Consider the following 11201-nt stretch of genomic DNA (forward strand, 5'->3'; position numbering starts at 1 on the left):
TTTGGGCAGGGGATCTGTCCGAGGCTGACTGTCAGCTGTAGGGTTCAGGGAAGAAGTTTAGGGAATGTGTGTGGATGTGAGAAATAGGCCCAAATATTCCCAGACCTCACCTGTCCCAGAAACTTGGAACCTTCTCATTGGAGGAAACATTGAGGTAAGTGGAGGAGCAACATGGCAGCAGAACAAATCAGAGGCCAGAGACTAGAGGAACATAGACATTGGCTACTAAGATCCTGGGGGGCTGATTTGGCCTCCCCTGTAATAAAGCGGAAGGAAGTGACACATATTTATTGCTAACAATTAACCAGGGGAACAGCTAACGATTGTAAAAGATGTGCGGCCATTGTTACCTGTTGTGTTACCCACTTTGATGTGTACCTTGCAGGTGAACATTGTGTCATGTGATGGGAAGTGCCCCTCGGCCAGTATCTATAACTACAATATCAACACGTACGCCCGCTTCTGCAAGTGCTGCCGGGAGTTGGGGCTGCAGAGACGAGTGGTGCAGTTATACTGTAGCGGGAACTCCACGTGGGTCAATTACTCCATCCAGGAACCCACGGACTGTTCATGTCAATGGTCTTAAACCCCAGTCCCACAAAGAGACATTTGGGCCAAGGAAACACAAGTGATTCCCATGAGACCAATGACTATAGGGAGCCCAATGACCCAGCGCTAATCTATACACGGAAATTGCTTCTCCACTACCCTCGGCCCAGTAGCTTTACAGAAACGTCCCCCCCAATTTGTCCCCCCAACTGTCATATAACTGTGCCAATTCCTGAAATGAAGCCAACGTTCCATAAGTGCCGGCGCCATTAGATATTACCACCATTCCAGCTGCTTGTCAGAGCTTCTCCTTGTCCCAGTTCCATGTAATTCTCTGATACCCCAAAAGTACCATCTTTGTGGTTGGCATTTGACTGCCCTGTGTTTAGTGGGTTCCCTTCCACTGACCCGTATTCAGAGGCCCACTGGGCAGAGAGAATGGGCAGATATTTGTAGGTATCAGCTAGTGACGGGATCCGCTGGGTGCCCCACTGTGTATAATGGGCACAACAGATTGTGGCAGCAGCAAGACCGGTATCAGAGAAGGTCCAAGTCAGTGGAACCATGAGTGATAAAGGAGGTCTCTAGAACCACAAAGAACCACAAGGAACTCCCAGCGACTCACTCCAAGGGGTTCCTATTTCATGCCAAGGGTTTTGCTGATCAGTGGAAGGTGTTGGGCTGATGCCAGAGATCCACAAGGAGCCCTCACGTGTCCCACTGGATGTTCAGAATGGGGGAGACATCAGTGTTGAGCACAGTAGAAGCAAAGGCTACTGATTTCCTTATGGACCACCCAGTGAAAGTTATGGATTCCTGGGGAGATATTCCTCCTGCACTATTACAGCTTCTCTCTGTACCTCCTTTCTGTACCCCAAAGTAAGTGCCCCAGATCCTCCAGCTGATCAATATTCGGCTCCAAGCTCAGCTCTCTGTGTACCCGCTGGGACGAGGGCAAACTGGCGGCTCCAGATGCACTTTACCTCAAAGGGAAAGCAAACCCATAAATGACACTAGATTTCCCCCGCGACTTGCCCCTCTTTTTGTAATACAATGAATTTGCTCAAATACATGTGACTTTTGTAAAGTTATTTTGTTATATGTAGTAGGAACTGCCAGTGCAGAAATGTCTCAATATAATAACAATGAGAATTACAAATGATTCCGACTCCTTTCCTTGGTTAATATCCCCCCAACATTGCCCCATGCACTTACCTCTTCTTACCTTCTCCTCCTGTGAGATCCCTCTCAGCCCCACTTCCCTGAGTTCTACTCCATTAAGATCCTTCTCAGTCCTACTCCATTGAGTGCTACTCCTTTGAGATCCATCTCAGTCCTAGTTCCCTGAGTGCTATTTCCTTGAGATCCATCTCAGTCCTACTTCCCTGAGTGCTACTCAATTGAGAGCCCTTTCAGTCCTACTTACCTGTATGCTACTCCCTTGAGATACATCTTAGTCCTACTTCCCTGAGTGCTACTCCCTTGAGATCCTTCTCAGCCCTATTTCCCTGAGTCCTACTCTCATGAGATCCCTTTCAGTCCTACTCCCCTGAGTGCTATGCCCATGAAATTCATCTCAGTCCCACTCCCCTGGGTCCTACTCCACTGAGTGCTACTCCCTTGAGATCCCTCTCAGTCCTACTCCCCTGAGTGCTACACCAATCAGGATCCCTCTCAGTTCTACTTTCCTGAGTGCTACTCCCATGAGATCCCACTCCGATATAAGACAAGGTTCTAGTGTGTGGGTTCTGGAGCACTTTGGGTGGGGGGATTAAGTACTAGAATCGTTCTGGTCCAGCTACACCCGGTACCAGGGTTCAGTTAACGAGACACATTACTAGGGTCCATCTCAGCACAATGATTAGTCCCGGGCACATGTGTCCCCCAATGAGTAAGGCCGTGCAGATAATAACCCCTTCCAATTACTTTCAATAATGAGAAGGTCACAGGGAGCTTAAGGTTCTTTATTGGCCACAAAAACCAATTAAACTTTTATTTTGAAGGGATTCCCCGGGGTTAATAGAGAGCCGGGGGATTAGGAAATGAATGTCAGGGATTTGTTTGGGGCCATGTCAGCTAAACAACTACTATTTCCCACAGATCCACTCTGATCTCTCTCCCCAGGGATCATGGGATTGTCCCAGGGCAGAGAGTGAATCTGTGGTGGTGCCATCCCATGCCCATGTGCCATCAACCCCAACATGAATATGGGGCCACAGAGCAAAAAACCCACAGATAGGACCCAGAATGCAGCTGTATTCTTCCAACATTCCCAACAATGGGCAAGACAAATGCTTTGATTGGCCATTAGTGAAAGGGAAAGTTCTTGTTGTTCCATTAACAGTTACACCCCAGAACTAAATGGCCCTTTGGAGTATCTGCCCCACTGTCTCCATCTTGCCCTACTGTTCCCATCTTGCCCTACTCTCTCCATCTTGCCCCATTCTCTCTATCTTGCCCTACTGCTCCATCTTGCCCATTGTCTTCATCTTGCCCCATTGTCTCCATCTTTTCCTACTGTCTCCATCTTGTCCTACTGTCTCCATCTTGTCCTACTGTCTCCATCGTACCCTACTGTTCCCATCTTGCCCTACTGTTCCCATCTTGCCCTACTGTCACCATCTTGTTCTACTGTCTCCATCTTGTTCTACTGTCTCCATCTTGTTCTACTGTCTCCATCTTGTCCTACTGTCTCCATCTTGTTCTTCTGTCTCCATCTTGTCCTACTGTCTCAATCTTGTTCTACTGTCTCCATCTTGCCCTACTGTCTCCATCTTGCCCCACTGTCACATCTTTTCCTACTGTCTACATTGTACCCTATTGTTTCCACCTTGTCCTTTCGTCTCCATCTTGCCCCACTGTCTCCACTCCATCATGCTCCACCATATGCTCCATCATGATGTGGTGTTTATAGAGGCAGGATGAGATGGTTGTGATGGTCAGTGACGGGCCACAGAGGGGGTGCAGAAAAGAGTTCAAGGGGAGGGGCAGAAACGCAGAAACATAATTAGGCAATCAGTGCCCCCTTCTCCTGGTTAGATGTTTTGGGGTGAAGAATCAATGAGATTTTATATGAGGGGAGGGGACACTTATACTAAGGCAATCAACATGGCAGCTCCCACTCATGTGTCCCTTACAGCATCTTTGTGTAGTTCAGACAGTCCCGACTGTGGGCAGTTTTGGGTTAATCTCCGCGTTTGTGAGCAGCACGTCCCCCAGGCCTGGCAGACACAGAGCTCAGTGTACCCGACTAATCCCTGCAGGACGGGGGTGAAGGCAGTTTGGGCTGCAGCTGTTGGGCTGGAACACGAGCCCCCGGCACCCGGGCAGCTGCACGAACAAATGGAAAAACAATGTGTGTGTGAGTGCAAGGGGGGGGCACGTGGGCAGAGACATTTTGGACAACCTATAGACATTTTGGGGGCCTGAAAAAGAATTTGGGGCCCAGTAATATGTAGTTACATCACTTCATGTAATGCTGCTTTATGGTTGTTAGGGTCACTGACCATAGCAACAAGGCAACACTTTCTGGTTACATTTGGAGAGAGGCAAAAGAAAAATACATTTATTTTCCCCATGTCCTGCTCTTGTTACAGACAATGAACCCCAACGTATGAGTCAATACTGGGGGGTCACCCTCCTCTCATACATCAATAGGGGATTCCTTATCCCAACATGGAAACCAGCAGTCCTGCGCCGAACCCGCAGCCCGCGACCTGAACCAAGACCCCATAGTTACCCACTTATTGTATTGGGGTTGTTGTACTGCAACTCCCAACCCCAATACACCAGGTGTTGCAATATAAAAATAGCTGGAGGGTGGCAGGTTGGGCTTTGCCATTGAATTCACTCCCCTCCCAGATTGGCCAGACTGTCTCTACTTCCTTTCTGGCAGTTACCAGCAGCTCTTGCTTTCTGGCAGTTACCAGCAGCTCTTGATTTCTGGCAGTTACCGGCAGCTCTTGCTTTCTGGCAGTTACCAGCAGCTCTTGATTTCTGGCAGTTACCGGCAGCTCTTGCTTTCTGGCAGTTACCAGCAGCTCTTGATTTCTGGCAGTTACCGGCAGCTCTTGCTTTCTGGCAGTTACCAGCAGCTCTTGCTTTCTGGCAGTTACCGGCAGCTCTTGCTTTCTGGCAGGGGCATGGTGAGTTCCCCGTTATCTGGAGGCTGATTTCCAGTTACAGCACTGCTGGCTGGAGATTGGAGAGAGGGAAAGATAAGGAAGTTTGGCTGAGGCAGAAGAAACACACACTCCTATACTCACACTCAAGCACACACTCCTATACTCACACTCAAGCACACACTCCTATACTCACACTCAAGCACACATTCCTATACTCACACTCAAGCACACACTCCTATACTCACACTCAAGCACACATTCCTATACTCACACTCAAGCACACATTACTATACTCACACTCAAGCACACATTACTATACTCACACTCAAGCACACACTCCTATACTCACACTCAAGCACACATTCCTATACTCACACTCAAGCACACATTCCTATACTCACACTCAAGCACACATTCCTATACTCACACTCAAGCACACATTCCTATACTCACACTCAAGCACACACACTCAAGCACACATTCCTATACTCACACTCAAGTACACATTCCTATACTCACACTCAATCACACATTCCTATACTCACACTCAAGCACACATTCCTATACTCACACTCAAGCACACACTCCTATACTCACACTCAAGTGCACACTCCTATTCTCACATACACAGTGGCCATGGAGGGCCGGGGCAGAGGGGCAGATGACAGTTTAAGGGAAATATGCGTCAGACTGGGGGAGGGGCACAGGGATGAGCCTCAGTGTTGGGAGAGGAATAAAGGGAATTAATGGTTAATCTCCCATGAAACCAGATCCCCCCCCTGTCTCCCAGGACAATTACAGGGGTTTATTCCTTATCATTATCTGCCCCAATATCTTCCTTCTCTCAACTTCAGAACTTCATTAGGGACCGTCCCACAGGACTGATGGGGCCCCTCAGTGCCCCCACATATACAGGTTCAATTCCAACTACCCCTCCCCCAAATCAACCTCATTTTTATAATGTACCCCCCCCCCCGTATGTGGCTCAGACACATTAAGTTTAAGGGCAAATAGGGGCAGGTCCAAGAAAGGAGACCCCCAGCTTTAATACCCCCCAATCCCAGCACCTCATTCTTGATACGGCACATGCCAGCCTGTGTGTTGCCCCCATTGTCTATACATTGTAACTAGGGGCTCAGAGACCCCTTATGTCTGTGCTTATTATATAGGGAGTTAGTATGGCAGCTCCCTCCACTGTTGGGGTATCAGACCTCCCCTATAATTCCACTACAATTAGTACAGCCACTAGGGGGCGCATTATAATTTGCCCAATCACAGGATCTCCCAGACAAGTGCAGCGTCCTGCAGGGGCCACTTCTAAAGCCCCCATACAATAATATTTGCACAGTCGCCCCGCCCACCCAGAAGGGCCCAATTGTCACTGAGTCTGAATTAGGGGCCCTCAGTTGCTAATGACCCTAATAATGAGCCCATCTGAACTGATTGGGGCCCCGGCAGGGACGTGACAAAAGCAACAGGGAACAGATGAGTACACACGGCCAGGGAAAGTGTCACAGGAAATGCTCACACTCCCTGTGTGTCCCAGCCCACAGAGCTTGCACTCTAGAGTCCCTCGTGGCCTCTTGCCTTGCTCTGTCTGCATGGAGATATAGTAGTATGGATCTGTAAAGGGTTAAACAGAACTTCCCCCCAGAGCTTACACTTTGGCTACACTATGGCCCCTCTCTAGGTGGGACCCTTTGGTGCAAGAGAATTCTCTATAATTAGGAAAAGGGCAAATAAACCATTTCCAGGGGATCTTGGGTAAAGGCACCAGTTTGTGGATCACTGTGCCCCCCAATAACCTCGGCAGTGGAACAAAGTTTTGATTTCATTCATTTGATTCAATGGGGGTTGCGGCCTCTCCTGGGAGTCAGTTCCCTGTATCCACCACTCCCTCCATTTCCTGCTCCACATTTGGGGCCCTTGTTTTATCACTTGTGCTTCTCTCGGGTTCAGGGAGAAATGGAAATGGGGCCAAATGTCTCACTTGTGTTTCCCCGACGCCCTCGGCCCGGGGGGGGGGGTTGTTAATTTGTTCCTTTATTTATTGACTGTGTGAGGGACGGGTGGCACCAGGGCTCAAATGTATTTGACAAACAGAAGCTGCAAAGATCAAGGGCCCCACAGGGGACACTGACTGCGGCTTCCTCTGCACTTGTGCCTGGGGGGCTCTCAACTCGTCGGGGCCAAAAGGGATCAATTTGTCTTTCATTAACAACCTCAGACTTACTTTCCCTTTAACTCCCTGTAGTCTGTGAGAAGTGACCCCCAAACTCTCTGCCCCGTGGGGTTAATCTTATTACCCATGTAACTATGCCACTCCTCTTGCTGCCACACGGGCAAACTGTCACTTCTGAGCACTGAGTAAGTAAGTAGTAGTCGCATCTTACTGCACCACTAAACTCCTTGGCCCCACAGCATTCTGGGAAACAACATGGCGGCATACGGGGCACTTTCCCCTCCTTAGTACATATCCCCCTATCCCATGTGACCTTTGTGTGGGGCTCTGTGGGGACTTTGGGTTAATAAAAAAGGATAAGTGCCTCCCTATATGCTCCTGGGGGGAGGGGCAGATAATACTTATTGTGAAAGCACCGCCCCCTCGATACCCCTTTATTCTGCCATTGCCTTACAGGGACATTGCCCCGAGCCCCCTACTGTCCCGACTCCCATGTGATTGGTCGGCTGTAACCCCCAGTGTAGCTCCCTATACAGTCAGGTTATTGCCCTACCTGGAGAAGCAGGAATCTGTGGCTATAGTGGCCCCTGAGCTTCCAGTAGGAGAGTGGGGCCCCCAGCAATGTGACAGAATAGCCCCAGGCCATTGGCAGACGAATTGTCCAATCAATGATCAATGTTCTTATCAGATCCCGTCAGTCTGTGAAATGCAAATGAGCAGGAAAATAAAGGGGGAGGGGTCTTTTCCATCAGCCGTCCCCCGAGGGGATTCCAGAATGAAAGATGGAGTGAGGCAAAGGGGAAAGGTCACACAAGGTGAAAGGGAAATGTAGAGACATGGGGACAAATGTCAAGGGGAATAATCCCAAACAAACAATTAGGGAACATGTCAGGAAGGGGCCCCCCCAACACCAGCCCCCCCCCAACACCAGGTCCCTGTCTTTCAACTACGGCCTCTGATAAACTGGGGAACCGTCCTCCCTATATATAATATATATATATACAGTATATAAATATATGTTAATTATAAATAATAGGGGACCTGCCTGTGTATCCGCTATAGTTCCAGCACCCCAAAGCCCACCCTAACTGATCTTCTACATGGGCTTTCTGGGGTGTCCAAGAGAGTAAGTGGCCGATCCCCATATAGCTGACCCCATCCAGCATTCAGACCGACCCCCCCAAACACACATGTCTGGAACCACTGACCTATAACAAGTCACAAACTCCTCGGACCAATCCCTGGATCAACTTTGTAGTAAGAGTTAATATCAGTGACCCTGTATTTTCTCCCTTGCTAAAAAGGCATGGGAGTTACAGTAGCCTTACAGTGGGACGACAGGAGCAGTTTTAACTTATACCATTAACTGTATGATCTGTCAGTTTAATACCCTACTGGGAGTTACAGTAGCCTTACAGTGGGATGACAGGAGCAGTTTCTCTATCTGTTACTATGCGTATAATCTCTGAGTAATGCCCTGCTGAGAGTTACAGTAGCCTTACAGTAGGAGGACAGGAGCAGTTTCCCTTTGTGTTACTATGTGTATGATCTGTCAGTTTAATGCCCTGCTGGGAGTTACAGTAGCCTTACAGTAGGAGGACAGGAGCAGTTTCCCTTTGTGTTACTATGTGTATGATCTGTCAGTTTAATGCCCTGCTGGGAGTTACAGTAGCCTTACAGTAGGAGGACAGGAGCAGTTTTCACTTACACCACTAACTGTATGATCGCTCAGTTTAATGCCCTGCTGGGAGTTACAGTAGCCTTACAGTAGGAGAGCAGGAGCAGTTTCCAGTCTTTAGAAGTGTCACGGTGCCAGTGTTGGGGAATAATAAAGCACCAGGCACCATGCAACAACTCCCTGCACCCTGAATGTTCTCCTGCGTCACTGAGCCAAACGAGAGACCAAACCACATGACTTCAGGCCAATAGGAAGAAAGAAGGAGGGCAGTGATGCTTTAGGGTGGGCGACACGTGTTCCCACCAGTAAAGGACCCGCTGGAAGGGCCCAACTAAGCCCAGGATTGGGGGGGGGGGGCAGAGGCCTCTCCATTAATTAGAGCTTCCTCTCTCCTCAGCCTTCGGCCTCTGTGGGGTCAACATCTCAGTGAGGGGCTCACATTTCAAAGCTCGGCCGGGGACCAGCTGCATCTGGCGCAATGAGAGCCCCACTGGCCGTTTGAAATGGAAGCTGAGGCAATTGTGCGGGAGATTAATGGGGCCACAATGCTGCTCGTTTGATACGAGCCACATGGCTGGCAGATTGGCTAGTGACAGTTGCTGATGTGAGCCAGCTTGGATCCATCTTGTCCATCGCAGGAGCCAATTAACTGTTACATCTCCCACAATCCCTGCACAGTAAAGCAAGGAATGAGTATTTAACTGCCCAAACCCTCTGTATTCACTTATATTGATAATGTCTGGGCCCCGGATGGGACAGAACCAAGAAAGGGTTGGATTCAGGGTCACTAATATCTAGGGATGCGCCAAATCCAGGATTCAGTTTGGGATTTGGCCAAGATTCGACCTTTTACAGCAGGATTCGGATTCAGCAGGACCCCCCCCCCCCCCAGAGATGTATTTTCCTTTCATCTGGATCAGAATCTACACAGGGATTATCTGAATAATTCATGTCTGAAACCTCAACTTTATGTTTGGCTTGCAGGGAATCATGGGAATTGTAGTTAACAGAGTACTGCTGATTGGGCAGCCTTGACACGCAGGCAGAACTGTTGTATCCCATGAATTTTCTGTGAACTCATATTGGGGTGTCTGTACTGAATGAGTCAGTCTGGGGGATAATGGAGAATTTATTACCCATCATCCCATTCAGCTCATTTTGGTGCCAGTGTAATGGCCCTCACTGCACAACGAGGATTCTGGGTACTTGGGCCAGTTTATGTTGCCTCCACTTGACTTTTCTTCGAAGAACTTGTAAAAGTGCAAGTTCTTTGGTCAAGTTCCCTCGTGTTGGCACCTGAGCCTCAGTTTAGGTTTTAGTGGAACAACTTGTGCAGCTTCTCAGTATATCAAGGGACTGGTCTGTACAGGAATTGGTTCAAGGGAAAGCTCACTTCAAGCTGGGATTTAATGGAAAGCTCAATTCAGGCTATGGTTCTGGGGAAAGCTCAGTTCAGGTTGGGATTTAAGGGAAAATGTCAGTTCAAGATGGGATTTATTGGAAAGCTCAGTTCAGGCTGAGATTTAAGGGAAATGTTAGTTCAAGCTGGGATTTAATGGAAAGCTCAGTTCAAGCTGGGGTTTAAGGGAAAGCTCAATTCAGACTGTGGCTCTGGGGAAAGCTCAGTTCAAGCTGGGGTTCAGGGAAAAGCTCAATTCAGGCTGGGATTTAATGGAATGTTTAGTTCAGGCTGGGATTTAAGGGAAATCTCAGTTCAAGCTGGGGTTAAAGGGAAAGCTCAATTCAGACTATGGTTCTGGGGAAAGCTCAGTTCAAGCTGGGGTGCAGGGAAAAGCTCAATTCAGGCTGGGATTTAATGGAACGTTTAGTTCAGGCTCGGATTTAAGGGAAATGTTAGTTCAAGCTGTGATTTAATGGAAAGCTCAGTTCAGGCTGGGATTTAAGGAAAAGCTCAGATCAGGCTATGGTTCTAAGGAAAGCTCAGTTCAAGCTGGGATTTAACGGAAATGTCAGTTCAAGCTGGGTTTTAAGGGAAAGCTCAGTTCAGGCTAGAGTTCAGGGGAAAGCTCAGTTCAGGTCAGTGCAGTTAGTAGGTGATTACACTACAGGCAGAACATTTTTTTATTGGCCACAGGTAAAACGTGGAGAAAACAAATTCTAATGAAGACAATGAGTGTGTAATTCCCCATTGTCCAGCAGACGGCGATAGGATTTATTCCCAGAGGCAGAAACTTGCTATTAAATTGGTTCTTGTGCCTTATGTTCCCCTGAGGTTTGGACTTTGGGGTTCTGTCCTTCTCAGAGGGAGATGGGGACCTTTTGCTCATCATTACACTCTTAATTAGTAAATGATAATCGGGGTGCATTTAATATAATATATAAAAATAATATATATATATAAAATATATACCAGGGATCCCCAACCATTAGAACCTGTGAGCAAAATTCAGAAGTAAAAGGAGTTGTTGGGGAGCATCACAAGCATGAAAAATGTTCTTGGGGTGCCAAATAAGGGCTGTGATTGGCTATTAGTAGCCCCTATGTGGATTATCAACCTACATTGAGGTTCTGTTTGGCAGTACACCTGGTTTTTATGTAGCCAAAACTTGCCTCAAAGCCTGGAATTCATCTGCTCTAGAGACGTATTTTACCTGCAACTTATTTGTAGCGGAACAATATGTGCCCAGCGGCAGCAGTACCAGTTTTG

General features: G+C 48.1%; 1 protein-coding gene across 1 annotated transcript in view; it reads left to right on the top strand.

The window, feature by feature from the left end:
• otog.L (otogelin L homeolog) overlaps positions 1-1704 on the top strand; it is a 70724-nt gene extending 69020 nt beyond the window's left edge. Inside the window, exon 53 of the mRNA XM_041589632.1 lies at positions 386-1704. Within this exon, the coding sequence (XP_041445566.1) occupies positions 386-586 (201 nt within the window). The 3' untranslated portion in view covers positions 587-1704. The remainder of the gene's footprint in view (positions 1-385) is intronic.
• The last annotated feature ends 9497 nt before the right edge of the window (positions 1705-11201 follow it).

Source organism: Xenopus laevis, chromosome 4L (genome assembly GCF_017654675.1).
Source record: "Xenopus laevis strain J_2021 chromosome 4L, Xenopus_laevis_v10.1, whole genome shotgun sequence".
Lineage (NCBI taxonomy): Eukaryota > Metazoa > Chordata > Amphibia > Anura > Pipidae > Xenopus > Xenopus laevis.